The following is a 21,774-nucleotide window of genomic DNA, read 5'->3' as shown; positions in this document are numbered from 1 at the left end:
GCAATTGATGGAAGGAATGGTACTGTGGAAGTTTTCGGTAAAAAATAAATCAACTATACATATGCAAATATGGTAAGTGCGATCGAATCGAAGAGGAGTTCATGGTCAGAATTTGTGTTAAAATAGTCAATGGAAAAGGTAATATTTGTAATGAAAAATATTTAAACAAAGATTAAACTAAAACGATGGAAATTTAATTGCAAACAAATACTATGAATGAGAAAAAAAGAAGGTGCTTCGTGTTTAGCTATTCAGATGGTTGGACAAACACATCTTTCTTCCCTTAAATTCCAATTTAATTACCTAGACATAAATGATTCAGGTTCAATATATAATTTTGAGCACATGATAAATATTAACATCAACTAATTATCTTCCTTCCTATTACTTCCTATGTTTAATTGAATTATGAACAACTAATGGTTCGGCATATATGTCTTACAATTACCTATTGCAATGTTAAGCATATAATACTACAATTTCGAAATAGTGCATGTAGATTCAACTAATTATCTTAGTTCTTAAACCACTTGAACTCAGTGTGATTAATAATGAATTGACAATACACTACCTTAACTATTTCCACTTACTTTAATGTGTTTGGCAAAAAGATGAATAAACTATAGATGATAGAATATATCATATTTGGTGACACGAATGAGTCTCAGGTCGACTCCAAGAAGAAAGCGTGAAGGTTTCCATTATAAATAAAAGTTTCATATTTCATAACTTTACACCATAAGTTTGCAAAGTTTAGTTCAAACCAACTTACTCCAAATATAAGATGGTTTTAGTCAAAATTAAATTTAAGGAATGACTGATTTGGCTTTGGTCCTTAGTCCTTTCACCGTTGAATCGGTTTATTATTATTATTATTATTATTATTATTATTATTATTATTATTATTATTATTCTAGTTGAACTTAATTATAAATCCACGTAGTTATATTCTAGTCTACACCCTCATGAAATCTAACAAACATGATACTCGATACTCCTAAAGGAATTTTTAGTCGTTGCAAACTCAAAATTCGGGAACATACAAAACTCAGTAATTTCTCATAGAAGGACTTGGAATGTTAGAGGAATATATATGCAAAGTAACATATAGTTGAGGGTCTATATCTATAATTCAATTCTCAATCTATAAATATCGAAGTGGAACGACTCTTTTGTAAACCCTCACCCTTCACAATGAAGCTCACCGGAGCCTTGCTGCTTCTATCCTTCGCTCTATTGGTTTCATCATCTTCAGCTTTTCAATCGGACGAGCTTATTGTAGACGATGAACAATTTGATTCAAATGAGCGCCCTTCCCATGAATTCGTATCATCATCGTCACCTTCCATTTCTTCTGGTTCGCATTCTCCTTTAAAACCCATTCGAAAGACGTCTGCGGAGCCTGATTCAGACTCTAGAGTTCAGTTCGCTCTGGAACACGCATTTGGAGATTCAGAAGATTTCTCCGTCGCCGGCACTTTCACTGCTCGCCTCAAATCTCATGGAGGAAAGGTACTCTGATTCTATGATCATTTCATCGATTTCGTTGTTTAATTTTATGATCATCATCACGAAAATTCTCACATTTTACAAAACACAAGTCTATAAAAAAACCGAGTGACCTAATTGAACAATCGTTAAACTTTGTATGCTCTTGTACACTTCTTTTATGTTATCTTACGAGTTACAAAACTATTAACACGATCGACTTCTTTCTGGTTTGGCTTCTTTTGCTTAAAGAGAACTCTTACAAAGATCAGATTCTCAAGAAACGATCTTAGCACAATAGAGAAGGAGAAGTTCAAAGTAATTCTTCATCAAACCTACTTCTTAAATGACGTTTTTGTTTATGTTTCACTAGTTGTATGACTTTAAATTCTTCTTGTTGATGTTCATCTACTGTAGAAACTACTTGAAGATGATGATTTCTACAGGATAAGGGTACCATCTAACGTATTAAATTCTCCTGGGAAGGCTTATGTTATCTCCTCAGTAAAAGCAGTAAGCTTGAAACTTGACATTAGGTTATATATTTTCACTCTTAGCATCCTTAGCAGAAATTAAGGTTTATACTTTATACACTATTTACTGATCCTGTATTTACTTTCAGAGGTGCCTCCCAAATGATGGCTTGGATGAACACTTCATCATACACATGGTAATTCTCCTTTCCATTAATGTGTCAAAAAAAATGTCTAAAAGTTACACATTTTAATATTTTATCATGCTAATTTACATTTCATTACTCTATAATTATTCATCATCTGGTATAAAATATAAATCATGCAGGAAGGTGTCCACATTTTGGCTGTTAACTATGGTTCTCTTAGGGCTTGCCAATATAATCGGCAATTGAGAATTGTAAGTTTTCACAAATATATAATTTACTTGTGTTCTCTTTTAGACCAATGTATTTAAACATTTATATCATTTGAGCTTTTAAATATTCAGTGACTTCCACTAACTTGAATGTCATATATGACATGTCATGCTTTCTATTCATTTTCAGCCTTCAAAGTGGATCTTCAACTCTCACACAGTTTTAAAGTACAGTGAATATGCACCAAGGTCAAGTTCTTATCTTCCTCTTTCATAACTCCATTTTCAGCCTTTAAAATTCCTTGAGTCAACTCAAACAGGACGCCAATATTTTCTGAACATATCATTGGTGGTGATATGGGAGAGGATGAAGGGGTAAAGCCAATAGAGAGATCCTTTTTGGCTAAATATGTGAGTCATGAATATTTTAATTTCAACTTAATTATTTTGAAAACTACTTGTGTTTAAGATAACATGATGTACTTGATAATTTTTCAGTGGATGTATTTGATGCCACTTGTTGTTATTGTCATGAATGCTATCAACCAATCCGCGAACATGGTGGAGGAACAGGTGGATATGCCACCACAGCAGGCGGTTAGGGCTATCCATCATGGGCAGAGTGCAGCTGTCCGGAGGCGGTGATGGTGGTTTTGTGGTAGTCTTTGATGGAATTTGAACCCTAGAAGTTGTGATAATTGCATAATCATACGCATTTTTCTTTCTCATTCATTCTAACTCGTGTCATTTTGATTTGGATTGCATTTTTGCTAAGTTTGTAAATGTAATCATTCTTTATTGGATTTGGCTAGCCATATTTCCCTAAATTAGGTTGGCCACATTTTTTGTTTTTGGAAATAATAGTTTTTTCAAGTTCCTATGTTGCCCCATGATCTTTGAGCAATTCTGTCTCTCCCCCATATTCGTTTGATAGATAATTTGTTGTTTTGGGTTTGTTTGGTTTGTGAATTCTGATGGAATTGGAATTTGAGATTACATTCGATGCGTTTTTGGTTGCCAAATGAACAAAATTTAATAATATCATGAACTCACCATTCATAGGAGGTACCATTCATAAGAGAAGGTAGAATAAACTTGATTTCATTATTAATTTCTTTTACTAAAGACCAAAATACTCTTAACCCCCCGTTTGAGTTTTTTTAGGGAAAGAAAAGAAATGATTCGACCATCCGAGAATGTCCAATAATCCCAACCATGTCAGTTCCTTGCCCTTCGAACTTGAAGGACCTGCAACTAAAAACATAAGGTAACAATTGTAAGCCAAAGGCTTAGTGAGTAATCATAACACTCACCCATTATACATATCATATGCATTTTCACTTTATACACATAAACTTCAAATAGTAAATAACATATTTCTTACATACTATCACATAACATATGTATATTTCCTAACACATATTGTTGGTACCAACCTTACTCCAGCAGGTTGATTCCCCGAAGGGCTGTCTCGGACACTGCCAACTAGGACTGATCACTTCCTCAAAGGGTTGTCATGATCATCCAAACTTTGACCACTTTCCTGAAGGCCTGTCATGGTCATGAAACCAACTAGATTCTCCGAGGGGTTGTCCTCTAGTCAACATACAAATAATACATAGTCCATATAACAAGTAAGTTCATGAGAACTCACATGAAGCAGCAAAACACAAGGTAAAACCATTGAAGTGGCCAAGATGAACTCCCTCTCTGAACAACTACATCCCATACCAAAACTCTACTTAGATCGTTTCCATATTATTACATTATAATACTTGTATTATACTTTATTTCATTCTTTTTGCACAATTATTACTTATTTTTGTAGAATACTTTCTGATAAGATAATTGTATAACACAAATATGATACTATTATAATTAAATGGCCCTACAATTTAGTTCGCTAAACAATTGTTAGATGCATTTTTATGCATCTTTTTGGTTACATTTAATCTCATTCTATATCGTATTTTCGGCTATTATGACCTAGCACAAGCAGTGCTTACTCCCCGATGACTATTTTCCTGAATCTTCAAGATTTAAAGATTGGTTCTTTGTGTCCGAAAGGCACGACCTGCTCACACAAAACAGGTCGTGCGTCTAAAAATATTCTCGTTTTGGAAATGTACTTCATTTAAATGCTTATGGACTCCACTGGCCTCCAAACACAGTTTGTGATTTATGCTAGAGCCTTTATTTACTACCAAGCCTACTATATAAATACCAAAATAGTTGAACCCTAGATTGATGTAAATGAATTTTTGGCGATTTTCTGAAGTCTTCCAACGAATTTCGAGATCTGAAGATTGCAGTTTGACTCGTTCACCTAGTTTAGTAAGATTTATCGTTTAGACTTTATTTTTACTGTTTGTAATTCATTTTTAGCCATGTACGACTAAATACCCCAGATTCCAGTTTCGCATTGGCTCGACTTTTCGTGCAAGTAATCATTAGGCTTGATTTTTGGCTGTGGATTCTATTTAGTTTGATTGGTCTCGTGCTTAAATGAATGTTTGGTTTTGATTGAGTTTTTGTTGGCCACTTGAATTGGTATTAAATCAATCCAGTTAACAAGTTGTTATAATCCGTAATCATTTTAATTAACTTGTAATAAGTAACGAATATTAGATTGGTTCCGTGCTAGGATTTAACTCTAATATAAAATGAATGAATAAGTTTTTACGTTTCTGAGCCTATGAGAAGTATTGTAATTTAATGGGAATTTTACATTGTGGTTAATGACACTTTTCTAAATTAATTAAGAGTCTGTTTAATTAACTTAGTAAAAAACAAAGTTTAACTCAAAGAAAATATTTTGATTAAACAATTTGGAAAAAAGAAGATTATTAGTGCTTGTTAATGATTTTCAGTACTAGTTTAGACAGAGCACAATTCAAACAATCAAATTGATGGTTATTTGCATGATTAAGAGAATCACCGTGGAAGTTGCTTATAATGATATGAATTTCCATAAGTTATAAGTTGTATTTTTATAAATTTACTTTTAATATTAGTATTAATCATCAAAAGAGCGGAGACCTTTAGGACGTCTCCCTGTGGATTCGACCCTGCTTTCATGTACTACCCATTAGTGCAACCAAGAAGTAACTCTTATACCCCTTATTCATTTTTTTAGGCACTTACGATTTGCTTAACAACTTGGCGCCGTTGTCGGAGATACGACAAACACTAGTTGTTTATGCCAAGATCTTCACGTACAAGTACACCACTAAGGCTTGATCCTGAAATAGAGAAGACAATAAGAAAACTAAGGAAAAAAGTGATACAACAAAAATACTCAATGGGGTTCTATGCTCCATCATCTTCTCTAACCTTGGAGAAAATTGATCCACAAGGCAATCCCTTATGGAATAAAACTAAATTCATGTTCACATCTTTCCCAAAAGCACCTTCATCTTCACCTTTTCAAAGCCCACACAAAACATATCCGTTATCATTCGTCAAATTCGAAACCATCGACCCTTCTGAATCAGATTTCGACAATTGAACCATGGGAGACGCAAACAACGAAGAGAGGACTCTTTGACAGTGGGCTACTCAAGAGGTCACTTAATAACCTCTTTGTATCACTTTTCCTAATGCCCAAAATTTCGAACTGAACTGTAGGCTGATGCATCTTCTATCTATATTCTGAGGCCTCAAAAACAAAGACCCACATAAATTTCATGTGGTCTGTTCTGGAATGAAGCCACACGCCATCACTAGGGAGCAGATAAAGATGAGTGCATTTTCCTTTTCACTTCAAGATACAACGAAAGAATGATTATATGATTTCCCATCCGGCTCCATAACAACATGGAATGAGCTCACGTAATAGTTTCTAGAGTTTTTGGTCCCTAATAGTTTAGTCTTGCAATTTTAGTCCCAAACTTTGTAAAAAAAATTGCCCATCTTTCAATTGTAATGATTTTGGTACCTAAATTTGTTCAAAAATTGTATTTTTAATAGTTTTCTCTTGCAATTTTTGTGTCTTTAGGTACCAAAATCATTGCAACAATTATACACGTGTTTATGAACCTCTCACAACTTTCATTGCTACAAGAGACAGAAAGCAGTTGCTTATTTGGTTGATGGTTGTATTAATTAAGGCCATTTGCTAATTGATATGCATGAATTTGTTTAGGTTACCCGAACTAATAATTTTTTTTATATAAATTTATAGCAACTAACTTTCAACCTTATAAACTTTGTGTGTTCTAGATAGATCTAAGGAAACTCAAAAAAGAAGTATGACAAGTCAAAACAGGAAGGTGATAACTATTGTAGCCACAAGACATAAATTGACATCATAGTTGTGTTCAAATTACCAAAATACCCATCATAGATTGTCTACATTATGCATATGAACCAAAAAAACCAAATTCATAGCATAAAACCAAAACATTTTATATTAAGATTTTTTCAAAATAGGTTGTTATTTTGAAAGAGTCTCGAAGTTGGAAAGTATCTTAAAGTAGCAACCTACTTTGGATAGGATGATAACATCGGGTGTAAAGTTAACAAAAAAAAATTGTTTTGCAACATTCTATTTAACACAAAGGTTTATAACATGAGTTTTGTGTATTTGCATGTTTTCTCATCAGGATGGAATCCAGAAGGCTTGCTACCATCACCTTAATATTATTAAATCTGCTTACAGAGGTCTTGCAGCCTGAAAGCAGATATGATTTTAAGTAGGTGGTTTTATTTTTCTTGCATATTAGGAATTTATGTTTCTTTTTCTTTTATTTCGAAATTAGGATAAAATTGATCAAAAAACACTTTTTTATTTCGAATAAATTACAATAAACAGATGTAATAGAAAATAAAAAAGTAGAAACAGTAAGAAAGAAATAGAAAGAAAAAAAATGAAATACATGATGTATTGAACTTGTTTTTTGGCAGATTTCATAGAAACACGAAGAAGAAAGAGTTGTAAAACGAATGACAAAAGTGTGAAGAGTTTAAGTATCACAGTATATGCAGGTATATATCCGTATAATTATGTCTTGCAAATCGTTAATAAGGTTACGAATATTGAAAGTTAATCAAATTATCCTGAGAGATATTATTTTATCACGTTAGTTAAGGAAGTGATACCATATGTTTAGCTGGAATGCTTGTTTGTTTGTTTGTTTTTTTTTTTTTTTTTTTTTTTTTTTGAACTCCCTTATTTACAGGGTGGTATGTTACGTATCACCTTATTTACATATGATATTATGCAAGATGTAACTATGGATTCCATTCTATGGGAAATAGGTGTTATCTTCATTTAAAATGTGCATAATTTTAGGCGTAGAATGTATTAAATGTATTCAGCTTTTTAAAGTAAATAGAAATCAAAATTGTTGGTAGTTTGGTAAGCATATCCGGTACTTTGGTATGTTATTATGAATTTAAAATTGAACCAAATGCATTTTAGAAGGACACGTAGCAAAAGCTGGCATAGATGAATTATGTTGATTGTATGAACTATTCTTTTATTAATAATACTAGTTTATATCCCGTTTGAACCACGATTATAAAACTCATTAAACTTTCATATTAAAAATCAAAATTATTAATCAGTTATAAATAAATTACTACTTAAGAGATATTTTTTAGTTATATAAAATTATAATCGTTGATTTAAATAAACCGTGAAGTTATATCATCTTATAATATGTATTAGTTTTATTTTATTTTTTAATCTAATATTATTAATTTCTTCTCTAATAAATGAAAGTTTTTTTTGCCACTTGTCATATTCTCATTCAATTTGCCAAATATCATTTTGTGGTTATCTTGAATTAATATTTTTCCACATGTCATTTTATAAGTTTTTCTATTTTATTAAATTCCACATAATATTTTAACGTAATAATTAGAATAAATGTAGTAATAAATAGATATCAATTTCATTAAGGAAATCAAATTTTAATTTCAAAATTACAAAAATTAAAACTCAATAGTTTTTTTTCTTTATTAAATTATTTGTTTAAATTTAAAAGATAAAAAAATATTTCGATTATAATAATTCATTATTTTTCTTATTTTCTTATAAATTCAAAGTTCTTAAATATTTTAACTTTTATATTTAACTTTTTCTTTTTTTAAATTAACCCATGTAATACATGAGTTTCACAATTAGTAATATAATTAAATTGAAAAAATTTAAATGGAGAATCATTTATTAATTTAATGTAATTAAAATAAGAAATTTAAAATGGATAATTAATAGATTGACAAGTGTCATAATAGAAAATCTACATCTCCTAACAAGTGAAACCTAAAAATGACGCGTGTCATTTTTTTAGAATGTCTCTTTGACACGTAGCATTTTTCTATAATTTTTATTATTTCCTTTTTTATAGTAACAAATCAAATTCAATTAAAATTTAAATTTTGAAAATACAAAATCGTATCCTAATAACATTATTATGTTTATTTTGCTTAACAAATTAATTTATAATTACTTACAATCGACAATATCTTTGTTTTTTTTTTACATTTATTATTATTTTTTATCTATATAAAAATTTTAAATATACCGACTGCAGTTTCCACGAGTTATAATCTATTATATAATATTGATGAGAAGTTTTAATATTACGATACTTGTCAATAATAAACTTATTCATATTTTAGAATAGGAAGATGAGATGGTTAATAAAAATCAATGTTCTGTCTGTTTCATTACCGGAAAAACCTGATTATTTTTTTTAAAAAAAGACACGATTAAATTAAAAATAATAATAATAATAAATAAAAATAAAAAATAATAATAAAATCACTGTGGAAACCGAATAAAATCCATTAGCGTGTTCCTTGATAAACGCTGGCGACGTTTCCCCCCATTTCACCAATTCCGCAATTCTCCCATTCCCGCCTACAGGTACACAGAATACACAACTAGGGTTACGACAGAACAGCTGCAAATGCCGAATCCAGAGAGTGACGACTATAAGTTTCTTCGTATTGTAGATGCCACGACTTCGATTAATCAAAAAGTTAACCTCATTGGTGTTGTCACCGAAGCCGGTATACCCAAGCAGAGCAAAGGCACTGGTGCGTGTTCATATACTCATCAAACGTGTCTTTCTTGTTGATTTCTTTCGTTTCAGACGATGATAATACATAATCAAATGATAACAAAACTCTCTCTGTGTCTCCGAAATAGTATAAGCTCTATAACGAGAGAACTTCCTTTTGATCATTTCAATGGAGAGAGCATTATACTGTCTTATTGTTCTCAGTATATACGTTTTCACTCTATGAATTAACTTTTACCTGGCAATGATGAAAAAAAGGCCGGACATACAGCTGCCACCTTAGTGGTTGGTAGTAGATTGATGAGAAGTTCGATAAGGTTATTTCTGAGCTAGGGCTTTTGATTTTCAAGTTTCTCTCGATGTGTACATTCCGAATGGATAACAGCTTATTGTGATCTAAATTAAAAATTTCCTTCTTTCTCTTTTGATTGATTCTCTGTAGATTGTTGTTGCACAATAAGGATTGTAGATGAATCAAATCCAAGCTCTGGTATCTCCGTTAATGTTTTTGCTGAAACTTTTGATAAGCTCCCAAATGTTGAGTCCACCGGTGACATTATTCAGTTTTCTCATGTTGTGGTACTTCTATCTGGCTGCTTTTTCATTCTTATGTTTATGCTTATATAGTGATACCTTGATTCTTTTTATTTGTTGTTATCTCAGATGAAACTTCATGGATCTGAGGTCAATGCTGTTTTTAACAAAAGATTTTCAGCATTTGCATTATATGAAGGAAGTAATTTTTCAAACTTTGTACCTTATCAAGTTTCCTCCAAGTTTCATGCTAGAGAACAAGACAACAAGTTCATAGCAGACTTGAGAAAGTGGACAATTACTCACCTACCTGAAACAGGTACTCAATTAAACTCACTTTGATACTTGTAAAGCTGTACATTAAGCACTACTGAAACTACATTTCTACTATATTTACAGAATCAAATGGCTTCATCCAACTGAATTCAATCAAACAAGGAATTCAATCCAACTTGATTTGTAAGGTGCTTTAAAAGATTGCTACTTTTATAATGGGATTTTGCACAAATGTTGGATCATAATATCATATTATATCCATTTGAATTTTGAGCATTCTTGTGATTTGTAGGTTCTTCATATCTGTGAAGTTACACAAGGTGAGTGGATGCTTTTTGTATGGAATGGAACTGATGCTCCACCATTAGATATTCATTCAAAGTGAGTGTTGTTTCATCTTTGGAGGTCAAACTCATGTGTTGACTTTTCACTATTGACTCTGTTTTTGTGTGTATTTTTTCAACTTCAGGCTTGAAGAAGAGCTTAAGAACCCTCTTTGTCTACAATTAGAAGAACCTCCATTATTAAGAGAAGTTTTGTGTAGTTTCCCAACTGTTGGGAGTGTTTTAAGGATAACTGCTGACAGGTGTAATGCCAGGCTGGCACTTCAGTTACTGAAAGCTGGCAGATGGGTTCAGTTTAGGAATATTCAATTTGAAGCTCGTGAGGGTTTATGGTGTGGAATTTTGATGCATTCTTCTAAGTTTAGTTATTTGCCTGATGACAATAAAGTTGTGTTAGAGTTCCAAAGGTTCAGTATACATATGTCATATAAATTATTAAGAAAGCATTTTGACTGAATATCAAGAAATTCTCACAAAATTTTGATGATGTGATTCAGGGAATACAAGAAACGTTTTAAAGGCAAATGGACTCGAATGCCATTGTCTAGCTTCCCTTGGCCTCCTAATCTCACAAGTATACCTTTCTTTACATATATGTATATATGTATATATATGTATGTATGTATGTATGTATGTATGTATGTATGTATGTATGTATGTGTATACTGATCATACACCTATGTGTATGCAGAAACAGAGCATGAGCACGTGCCTCTTGTTACACTGATGGACATGATCACCTATCCAAAGGTGTATAGTATAACAATCTTTGCTTAGTAGATTGAATTTTTATGAGTAAATTACACGAATGGTCCCTATGGTTTAGGGTAATTTGCATGTCTGGTCCCTAACTTATTTTTTTAACTCGGAAGGTCCTAACTTTCTTATTTTAGACTTTAGTCACGAAACTCTCTTATTTTGACATATTTGATTCCTAGACTTTTGTCTGTTTGCACTTTCCACCACTTTTGTCAAATGCCACTTTTCATCCCACACTTTGTAAAATGTCACTTTTAGCCCCTCAATTTTGAACACCAATATTTTTCATCTCTTTACCTTTCGTACCTTTGCATGTTTGCAGGTTTCATATGTTTAGTCCCTACGCTGAAAATAAATTACAAGAACGGTCCTTGGAATTTACATAATAGGTCCTTTTGCAGATTTATATTTACAAAAATGGTGCATATGTTTAAACAATTACATAAATGCCCATTCATAATAACAAATTTTTAAAAAATGAGCTTTTTGTCCCTATGTAGAAAATGAATTACAAAAATGGTCCCCATGAAGTTTTTTTTTTTTCTCAAAAATAGTCCCTGTAGTTTTGTAAGCACTTTGTAGTTTATCTATAATTTTGAAATATGTTTTAGGTATTATACAAATACAGATGTGTAGTTCGTGTAGTGGCAACATTACCTGGTGAGGCTACCAACTTTCGTGGTCCCACTGGTATTTATAGGATTCGCTTCACACTCGAAGATCCTACAGCTAGAATCCATGCATGTTTATATGACAAAGATGCGGTATTTAACACTATATATATAATATATATAATATACTTTTTTCTTAATTACTATTATTGAATTTTCATTAATTCTTTTGTGAATTAAATTATGTTTGTGTTATCCTCTTTTATTAGGAAAAGTTTTTTGGAGGCTATCCGGATGATGATGAAATGATAAAATTGCATAAGGTGTTACTTGGAATTGATGAAAATAATGGAAAGGCAAGAAATCCGCCATGGATTGATTGTTGTTTGAAATCTTATTATGTTGACAAGAACGACATGTGGGGTAGTAGAAGATATGGGATCTTTGATACAAAACTTATAAACTGGTGACCTTTTTTGTCAATATGAACTTTTTCAATGGATCTCTACTTTTGTGGTTTTGAAGCTATGTGATAGTAAATCAGATTTTATACTTGTACCCTCTAATTTAATAATTGACAAACTAACCCCTTATGTTTCTTTCAAGTTACAAATACAAGTCTACAACAACATTCAATATTGGAATGAGCTCGATTTAAAAAAAAAAGATAAAAAAAATAGTAACAATCAAATTACCTTCAAAGTTCATTTCATGTTCGAGAACAAGCAACCACCATTGATGTCAATATTACAATCTCTAAGGAATCAATTCCCTTTTCTACTAACCAATTCCTTTTGATATTCTTTCTGATATATCAGAAACAAGAGCATAATGATTGCTATCATAACACGCCGTAACAAAACCCATAAGCATTATTCGATCCAAATTCTTCTCTTTATCAATCAATTTATGAACAAAAGGAACTGCAATCTCCACTTTCTTCTCACTACATAACTTTCTCACCAAAGTATTCAATGTTCTAACCCATAACTTCTTCTCTAATCTATCAACAACCTCCATGGCTTTACTCAATTCATTCACTTTACAATACTCATAAGCAATTGTCAAACGAGTAACTTCACATGGAACAAGTCCTTTTTCAATCATAGCATCATAGTATGATTTAGCCTCATTTAACTTTGACCCTTTACAAAGTCCACTTATAAGAGCACCATAAGTAATACTATCAGGCAAACAACCATTTTCACTCATTTTTTCAAACATTTTTCTACCATTTTCAACTTTCCCTTCTCTACAATACCCACAAATCATAGAAGTGTAAGTCTCCTTACTTGGGATTAATCCATTTTTCACTAAATCATCAAAAAGCCTCTCGCTTTCATCCATTCTTTTCATCCAAGAAAATCTTGATATCAAAGTGGTGTACAAATGTATATCACGTTTTACACCAATCTTGATCATCTTACTTAATATCACTAACACATGTTTAATATCCGATTCTTTACTCTTTTCCATTATTAGAATGTTATATGTCACTTCATCGGGTTGTAATCCTTGTTTTAAACATATCTCCAATTGTTCATATGCTTCTTGAATTCTTCCTTTTTTAAACAACCCATGAATAATTGCATTATACGTATACATATTTGGAGGTGACCCTTCTTTTTGCATCTCATGTAACAATTCAAATGCTCGATTTAAATTCCCATTTTTGCAATGTCCATTTATGAGAGTAGTGTAAGTGTTTTCATTTGGAACCAAACCTTGTTCTTGCATTCTGGTCAACAACATTTCTGCACGGTTGACTTTTCCTTCTTTGCAGTATCCATTGATCATAGCAGTGTAAGTGAGGACATTGGGTTTATAGGATTCACTTCTCACAAGCTTTAGAAAAAGCCTAAATGCTTTATCAGTCCACCCTTTTTTACACATGCCATCGATTAACACTGTGTGAGTATACACATTTGGTTTCCATCCTTTTCTAACCATTTCCTCTAACAATTCAAAAGCTTGCTTGATGCTTCCTCTTTTACATAATCCGTTTATCAAAGTGGTGTAGTTGATAACATTCGGTGTTAATCCATTCCCAATCATCTTGTGGAAAAACCATAGTGCTCGATTGATATGACCCTTTTCACAAAAAGTAGAGAGAACTAGTGTACATGTTGCATTGTCTAAGAGAAATCCTTTGTCTAACATTGCGATTAACCATTGATCAACTTGGGAAATTTCGTTAGTTTTACAGTATGAGATGATTAGAATCTTGAAAGTGGAAGAATCAGGAAATGCACCTCTTTCAGACATTTCGACAAACACCTTCCTTGCAAGTTCAATGGAACCCATCTCTGTAGCGACTCCGAGAAGACAATTTAGGGTTTGTGTACATGGCTCTAATCCTTGGTTTCTCATCTCGATAACCATAGTAACAGCCTCCTTCAACCTGCCGATCTCCGCCAGGTTCTTCACCATACACCGCATCACTTCGTGGGCCCTCTCTGAATTTCCATTTTCGATCAACGATGTTGCTGCAACGACGTAAAACCTCATAAAGTGTCTGAAGCTCGGAAACCCAATTGCCCAATAGAAGAAACTCAGAGCCACCATTGATCCGGCTTCGTCGGCGAGGGATGCGACGACGGTGATTGCTTCTTCGGTAGTTAAAGAATCAGAAGCAATTGGAAGAGTAAGCTGAGTAGGTGTGGATTTGAAATGGGTTTGTTGCTGATAGTATGATTGACAGACCAAAGAACATACATTTCTGACAACAGACCTGGAGGACGACTGAGGATGGGAAGGAGGACGCGGAGGAGGAAACCAGTCTGTATGCGGTTCTTCACTGGGTTTGTAGGAAAAATTCCTTTGTTTAAGGAGAGAGTTAAGGTGGGTGTTGCAAACGCCATTGAAGAGCCTTCTTTCACTGTTGACTCGAAGCATCTATAGATGATGTGATGCTCCTTTGCGAATTGCGATTGATGTTTCAATTGTTTTGCTCATGAATGGGACTAACTAACGGGCACTTTGGTGGCATCAACCTTACTTCTATGTTTGATTTTTTATTTTAAAATTTTGAAAATCAGCATGTTTCACAAATTTTTATTATTGAAAAATAATAAATAAAAATGATATCCTATCCTATATAGTTAATAAAATGCAAAATAGATATAGGCTTTTAACAAAATGACTTTTAATGATTGTTACCACAAAATAAAAATTTCTTAATTATTTTACAAAATAATTTTCTAAGAAAACTAATATATTGGGAAATACAGGATATTTTATGGACTTTTTTCGTTTGTAAGTTTTTTTTGTTTTTTGTGGTGAGGGTATTCTTATTTTAAAACAATTATATTATAATCTTGGTTCCTTTTCGATTTCAACAATAATTCTTTTAAAAACCATATTAATAAATCTTGAGGTTATAGTATTACTATGCATAGCTGTTGAACATTATTGAGAGAGTGCAACAATCTCTCGTAGAAGGAAATCAAAAGTATCACACACAAATGCAATAAACATATGTTGATTATTCATGCATGTTTTATCGGGTTTTGCCACTTTGCATGGGATAACCGAATAGTTTGTCATACGGTGTAACGTCTACTTTCTAAGTCCACAAGAGAGAAATCTCATTTAGATCCACACACCGTATCCATTAAAAAACCAAAACATTAGCCCATCTGAGTATAGAAATTCACAGGTGGATCTAACAAGGCTATTCTTTTGATTTCGCAATGCGCTCATCGCAAAGCATGTTGTTATTTTGTGTAAAAAGCAAGGTTGTAAAAAATATTTGATGTTACCTAGTCGGTGGCTAGGTTAAGGGATTAAGCTAGACGAAAATTAATCCAGGACCATTAATTGCTAATTTATTGAATTTTAAAAATTAAATATGACCAATGTCATATCAAAGTTTGTAAATATTACTAATATCATAATAAAATAGGTTAATATGACTAATAGAACATTAACAATACCTAAAATAGTTTCTATTGAGATAGAACTTCTTCAAAATATTAAAATTTTATCGTTTTCTACTGCTTCACTCATTGTGTATGAATGGTTAAGTAGCACTTAGAAATTAATCGAAGATTAATTAGGACCTAGTTGAGATTTTTACAACATCGATATTAAAGATGACCATTTTGTTAGAAGCCTCCACATATTTGATTATTTGTGATTCTATATTCTATTTTCCATAAGATTGGCCAGTGTGGGCAACACCCACCGGCGTTATTGTGACCTAGACACTGAGGTAACGCCGTCACAAGTTTCGAACACCGCCCCGCACTGACATTATTAGGGGTTATGTTAAGATGCGTTGCTGTGGTGACGAAAGGAAACAACATTATCATTTGAACGTTGGCTTCTTACAATCCTTTGGGCTTTGTATGTACCGGTTTACCAGCAAAGAAGAGAATAAGTTATCTGTTGGGCATTTTTGGCCCCTCAAGTTCAACATTCTTATGAGTTAAACCCCTAGTCAAATTTATCATACAAATCTGATTTCAAAAAAGAAATACCATTTAGACCCTAGAATTCTATAATATATATATATATATATATATATATATATATATATATATATATATATATATATATATATATATATATATATATATATATATATATATATATAGGGAAAAGTGAGTATACCCTTAAGGGTATACAAACTTAGGTACCCAAACTCATAATAATACGTCGTTTTATTTGATATATTGATTATGATATTGTTAAACTTCAATCCTTAACTTGATTTATATTCAATATTGTTAAATTTTCACTATTATCTTCCTCTTATATTACATCTTTTTGTCGAATACTTACTAGGCTATATATATATATTATTGTTGAAAATGACAATTATGTAAGAGGAAGATAAATATGAAATTTATAAAAATCTTTGAAGTAATTCAAGTTAGAAGTTAAATTATAATAACATTGGACAATTACAATGTCTATATATGATACAAAACGATATAATATGATGAGTTTGGGTACCTAAGCTTATATACCCTTAAGGGTATATTCACTTTTCTCATATATATATATATATATATATATATATATATATATATATATATATATATATATATATATATTTTATCATCGTCGTTATTATTATTATTATCATGTTTTGATAATTTATATTTGTTTTTTTAATTATTTAACAAAACAAAATAAAAAGGATCGACATGGAAATTAAAAGAGGTTATATAACATGTTATTTGATGTTGCCGATTTACACACTTAGTGTTATAACATCATATATGACTAAGACGGTGAGATATTAACTTTTGGATGTGATAACATGTTACCTACACCAAATAGTGTAATCTAGAATAATAATCAAATTATTAATTGATAATTTAAAAAAAAAATTAAATTGCCATCTATAGTTTCGATAATTCTTTTTCTGCTAAACGAATTGTTAATGATGTAAAACGTGCATGAAAAGCCTCTACATAAACAAAAAGGTAAATATAAGTAAATTATTTTGTTTATGATTTAACCAAATTTATTATAGCTTGTAACAAATTATTTAACCCGAGAAAGAATTAGAGGATACATACAACATCAAAAAGAAAAAAAGAAAAACAAACAAGGAAAATACAAAATATCTGCTGGTCGAATAAGACCACATGCATATTAAATTTCAGTGTGCCATCAAACAATACAAAAATAAATAAACTAAGTAAATGAATAATTAAATAAATTAAATGGACATGGGTTTTAAGGAAAACATGTGGTCATAGTCCCTATACAATCGAACAATTAAAATAGGTTATGGACAAACAATGCAAACAAATAGAAACCGGACAACATGGAGCAAAAACATCAAACATTACAAAGGAAACAAATGAAAAACTCATAGTAATACATTAACATACAAGGGCTATGAGTATGTATAATCGATGTAAAGCATATACTCAATGTGCCTCTTTTATATGCTCTGTATAATTTCTTCATGAGTTTATGTATCAATTTGAGTTTCAAATGTGCCTCTTTTATATAATCCATAGATTCTTTTACAAAGAATCTTGAGGATGTGATTCATCATTCATGATTCAACAATCTTTAGTGTGCAACAACAATCTACAATGAATCAATTTTAAAAAAAAGCAGGAAACTTTGAGTTAAGAAAACTTAGCAAGCTCACAATAAACAGTCATCTGAATTTGAAAAGGTACAGAAATATAAAAATCAACCATTGGCTCAGAAATAACCTTATAGAACGTCTCATCAATCTACTACCAACCATATTTAAGGTAGCAGCTGTAAGTCCGGCCTTTTTTTCATCATTGCCATTTAAGATTTAATTTAAAACACTATCATTTTGTAGATGCCATGGTTTACATCGATCAAAAAGCGATTCTACGATATACTTCCTCGATTTCCCAACAAAAAGATACGAAAGTTTCAATTAAACTACGATTAATAACAACTGCTGCAACTCGAAAATCACTGGAGTGTTTGGGGGTGAAGAATCATTTTATCATGTATTAACGTCGTCTGAAACAACAAGAAAGACACATTTGATACGAATATGAATACGTTATACGCACCGGTGGCTTTGCTCTACAGATGAGGTTAACCTTTTGATTGATTGAAGCCATGGCATTGACGGCTGCCTGTCGTAACCCTAGTTGTGTATTCTGTATAGCCATAGTTGGGAATGGGGGAAGCGCTGCCAAGGCTTTATCAAGAATTCGGGAAGTTGTGTTTTGACCTGATTTAAGACTGAATTATAGATATGGTACCTATGGTTTCATGAAATTTGTAGTTTTAGTTCATGTTTTGAAAATCTGGCATGAACAGTTTTGTGGTTTTATTATCCTGCATTTGTAGTCCTTTGACTAACAATATTAGTAAAACATTATTAAATCAATGTAAATGATCAATCTATCTCTCATTTTTTTTTAATATTTTTGTAATTTTATTATTAATATTACTTTCAAAGATTAAAGGATACATGTATTTTTTTTTCTCTTCTCTCTTCCACTCAATGTCATGTTCATTAGTCTCCACTTCCCAATTCGTTTTCTCATTTTCTCTTAAGATGGGTCTTCCCTTACCTCATAAATTGATAACTCTCATCTCTTACTGTTTTCTTCACATGTGCAATCCATTCCTTACTTACATCGTCACTTTAAGGGGTTGTTTGGTAGAATCTGAATTTTTAAGAGGTCTGATTTTTTAAAATGTTTTCAATTTTTAACATGTTGTTTGGTTAGAACCTCTGAATTGATGTGCTAAATTATAAAAATAACCATTTTATCATTTTTGTATTTTTTTTTGTTGAGTATTTATAAAAAAAATATAAACACCTGTTTCGGGATGTTTCTAATTTTGGGATATAGGACCGTAACTTAATCAAGTAAAGATATTTGGCTTCAAGGGAATAAATTTTAGATCTTATTAGATGTTGATAATGTTGGTTAAGTGATTTAATTCCTTAAGTTGTGTTTTGGAGCCAAAAGGGGTAAAATGGGGAAAATATGATATTCTGAACTTTTTGCATGAATTAATAAATTAAGTTCTAAATGCTTTAAGTCAAAAGTAATTAGATAAAATTTTAGGGTTGTCAATACCTTCGTGTGCATATAAAGATCACTGAAAACAGAATTAGAACGAAGAAGTTATGATAGTTTGGAGCTGAAAACTGAAAAATCCATAATTTATTTGAGGAGCGCGGAGCGCCCTTAATGAGCACAGGGTGCCCCCGACCCAGTGGGTTGCACGTTTTTTTAGGGTTTTGGGGGTATTTAAAGGCCAATTAGCCCTAAGGGTTTGTCATTTTCATCATCTACGTCCTTTAGAACACCTCTAATGAAACCCTAGCCCCCATTATAGTGTGTGGAAGTCATTATCTCTCTTAAATCCATTTTAGTACTCTTAATGACCATTAAGTGCTCTCTTTTGTTGGTATTATGCTCTAGCAGGAACAAGAACAATAAATATTTGTCTTTGAAGCTATGAAGTTGAAGTATTCAACCTCCTTTCACCTTCTGGACCTTTGTAAGTTACAAAGTTCCAAGCTTTATTGTGTTTTATCTTTAGATCTATGAATATATGAAGATTGGTCCATTTTAATGATTTATGGTCCCTTGGTGACTTTTTCCATAGAGTTTGAAGAGATCTTGAGCTTTTTATTGATGTGTGGGATGATATATGGTCGTTTAATGGAGTAGAGAGTGCATGCAAGAGCTCTCTTTACTCCATGCTTAAAGAAAGATGGGTTCTTAGTTATCTCTCAGCTTAGGGTTTTATATCTTGAAAGTCCATGACATTATAAAGGATAAAGTTGGAAACTTTATCCATTTAGACATCACGCTGATTCAAATATGAAAGTGGAAGACTTGGACTTGTTAGATTATGACAAGAAAGATGCTTTTTTGGACTTTATGAGACTTAAAGTTTAGATCTTGCTTGATTGGAGTGTCTTAATAGGTAAAGTTGGAAACTTTATCCATTTGGACATTGTTAAGGATCAGCTATGGAAATTTGAGGGATTGACTTAATGGATTAAGTTATTTTACCATTTCAATTAAGTCAAGGTGCGGTACACCCTTCCCTAGCGCGACACGCTTTTAGGGTTTTCTAATGCGCACTTGATTTTAAGCTGGATCTCAATTGTTTTGTCCTGTAGTGGGCATTGGGCTCTTGTGAGAGGGTGCGATGCTCTTGTTGCACAAATAATTGGCTTTAACCATTGACCATTGATCTTTGACTAGTTTAACTTTTGGATAGACTTTGGTAGAATTGAGTATGACTAAGTAATGGTATCAGTTTGGAATTAGGTAGCTTGGATTAACTGTTATGTTCCTGAGGTAGATGTTGAGCTTATGTTGAGTAGTTTAGGTGAGTCTTCTCACTATATTGTGTAGAATGCTACATTGTCTCTGTGAGCCTTGCGTGTTGGGTGGAGCCCATTATTCATGTTGGGTGGGGCTCATTATGCATGTTGTGTAGGGTCCATTATATATGTTGGACGGGGCCCGTTATATATGTTGGGTGGGTCCGTATTAGTATGTGGTATCTTGGGGAACTTACGAAGCTTTATGCTTATGGTTTTAAGTTTAAATGTTGCAGGTCATTTTGGAAGTTTGGGAAGAGCACGACGTGATTACATTGCATCTGCTACTATGTTTTCAGATGTTTTGCATTATAATATTAGTACTTTGATTTATGTTTTCGAAGTAAACGAATATTTACTTTTATGAATGAATGGCTAGGTTTCCTTTGATTTTAAAATGAAAATTTTGGTTTGAAATTTGGGATGTTACAAGTTGGTATCATAACCTTAGTTTGAGGGATTCAGGCTCACTCTATAGTGTGTTTGAACTCAAATTGAGGACTAAAAGATTTCTTTTTACAAAAACATTTTTGAAAAGTTTTTACAAAAAGAAAAGGATGTGATGCGTACAACCAGTTAAAGCTCAAGTAAGTGATTCTCAGAATACTCATACATGTTGATATGTTATATGTGTCATAGTTTGATATACATGCTAGAAGTTAGAATAAGGTTCTGCTTAGGGTTACAGGCTAGAATGCCTTCTTAGGAGAGATGTCTGCTTAGGAAAGACGCCTTTTGTGACTGATGCGTGAATTTTTAGAGATGCATGATAGTGTGTATGCTAAGGATCTTCAGGAATTGTGTGTTAGAATTGCCTGATCTTTGTGATGCCTTGGTGACTGTTGGATTTGCTGCTCGAATGATGCTTGCTTTGTGCTATGTGAAATCTATATTAATATTAATTAACTATTAAGCGAATGATAGTTTATTTTATTTCCTTTTTTTATAGTTTATTTTTGATTTTTATATTTTTTTATTAGTATTGCATTGTATATTCTTTATCTTCTTTATCATGGATCGTGTTGGGTACTTTCTATTTTGGATGAGATATTTGTAGGGTTTTAGAGTTCGTTGTGGTTGTAGAT

General features: G+C 32.0%; 3 protein-coding genes, 1 long non-coding RNA gene and 2 other non-coding genes across 8 annotated transcripts; 3 read left to right on the top strand and 3 right to left on the bottom strand.

The window, feature by feature from the left end:
- Window positions 1-1,193: 1,193 nt before the first annotated feature.
- LOC145086967 (uncharacterized) lies at window positions 1,194-3,152 on the top strand. Its single transcript, XM_079024845.1, has 8 exons — window positions 1,194-1,512; window positions 1,741-1,806; window positions 1,906-2,001; window positions 2,111-2,158; window positions 2,290-2,361; window positions 2,510-2,568; window positions 2,640-2,730; window positions 2,818-3,152. The coding sequence occupies exons 1-8, from the start codon at window positions 1,195-1,197 to the stop codon at window positions 2,962-2,964; spliced, it is 897 nt and encodes a 298-aa protein (XP_078880971.1). The 5' UTR covers window position 1,194; the 3' UTR covers window positions 2,965-3,152.
- A 5,978-nt stretch (window positions 3,153-9,130) lies between these two features.
- Window positions 9,131-12,449, top strand: LOC145086966 (protection of telomeres protein 1b-like). Of its 3 annotated transcripts, none has more exons than XM_079024842.1 (10): window positions 9,131-9,366; window positions 9,793-9,929; window positions 10,014-10,203; window positions 10,284-10,348; window positions 10,453-10,541; window positions 10,630-10,911; window positions 11,002-11,078; window positions 11,196-11,254; window positions 11,875-12,027; window positions 12,144-12,448. In XM_079024842.1, exons 1-10 carry the CDS (start codon window positions 9,237-9,239, stop codon window positions 12,342-12,344), a joined length of 1,383 nt encoding a protein of 460 aa, XP_078880968.1. In that variant the 5' UTR covers window positions 9,131-9,236; the 3' UTR covers window positions 12,345-12,448. The 3 variants fall into 3 exon arrangements, with proteins under 3 accessions (XP_078880968.1, XP_078880969.1, XP_078880970.1); XM_079024843.1 differs by lacking the exon at window positions 9,131-9,366 and adding an exon at window positions 9,404-9,667 and having other exon boundaries at window positions 12,144-12,449; XM_079024844.1 differs by lacking the exon at window positions 9,131-9,366 and adding an exon at window positions 9,404-9,667 and having other exon boundaries at window positions 9,793-10,203; window positions 12,144-12,449.
- LOC145090992 (small nucleolar RNA snoR113) lies at window positions 9,590-9,683 on the top strand. The gene has a single exon (XR_013701909.1). It is a non-coding gene; the product is annotated as a small nucleolar RNA snoR113 (small nucleolar RNA).
- A 93-nt stretch (window positions 12,450-12,542) lies between the features above and the next one.
- LOC145086964 (Pentatricopeptide repeat (PPR-like) superfamily protein) lies at window positions 12,543-14,866 on the bottom strand. Its single transcript, XM_079024840.1, has one exon. It carries the CDS (start codon window positions 14,767-14,769, stop codon window positions 12,655-12,657), a length of 2,115 nt encoding a protein of 704 aa, XP_078880966.1. The 5' UTR covers window positions 14,770-14,866; the 3' UTR covers window positions 12,543-12,654.
- Window positions 14,867-17,515: 2,649 nt separating this feature from the next.
- On the bottom strand, window positions 17,516-18,659 carry LOC145086963 (uncharacterized). The gene is made up of 2 exons (XR_013700705.1): window positions 18,399-18,659; window positions 17,516-17,928 (listed from the first exon to the last, which is right to left on the bottom strand). It is a non-coding gene; the product is annotated as an uncharacterized LOC145086963 (long non-coding RNA).
- Window positions 18,044-18,140, bottom strand: LOC145090991 (small nucleolar RNA snoR113). The gene has a single exon (XR_013701908.1). It is a non-coding gene; the product is annotated as a small nucleolar RNA snoR113 (small nucleolar RNA).
- Window positions 18,660-21,774: the final 3,115 nt, after the last annotated feature.

This window comes from Lactuca serriola, chromosome 2 (assembly GCF_051521515.1).
Source record: "Lactuca serriola cultivar US96UC23 chromosome 2, Lser_US96UC23_V15, whole genome shotgun sequence".
Lineage (NCBI taxonomy): Eukaryota > Viridiplantae > Streptophyta > Magnoliopsida > Asterales > Asteraceae > Lactuca > Lactuca serriola.
This window is presented reverse-complemented; position numbering and strand designations above follow the sequence as displayed.

What these genes read in the sequence shown, in the direction of transcription:
- LOC145086967 (XM_079024845.1), top strand. Translation starts at nt 1,195, where the DNA reads ATGAAGCTCACCGGAGCCTTGCTGCTTCTATCCTTCGCTCTATTGGTT. An exon ending in TCAAATCTCATGGAGGAAAG is followed by an intron (nt 1,513 to 1,740) that starts GTACTCTGATTC and finishes TTTTGCTTAAAG; the next exon opens with AGAACTCTTACAAAGATCAG. An exon ending in TACAGTGAATATGCACCAAG is followed by an intron (nt 2,569 to 2,639) that starts GTCAAGTTCTTA and finishes CAACTCAAACAG; the next exon opens with GACGCCAATATTTTCTGAAC.
- LOC145086966 (XM_079024842.1), top strand. Translation starts at nt 9,237, where the DNA reads ATGCCGAATCCAGAGAGTGACGACTATAAGTTTCTTCGTATTGTAGAT. An exon ending in TACTCACCTACCTGAAACAG is followed by an intron (nt 10,204 to 10,283) that starts GTACTCAATTAA and finishes CTATATTTACAG; the next exon opens with AATCAAATGGCTTCATCCAA. An exon ending in TTGGCCTCCTAATCTCACAA is followed by an intron (nt 11,079 to 11,195) that starts GTATACCTTTCT and finishes ATGTGTATGCAG; the next exon opens with AAACAGAGCATGAGCACGTG.
- LOC145086964 (XM_079024840.1), bottom strand. Translation starts at nt 14,769, where the DNA reads ATGCTTCGAGTCAACAGTGAAAGAAGGCTCTTCAATGGCGTTTGCAAC.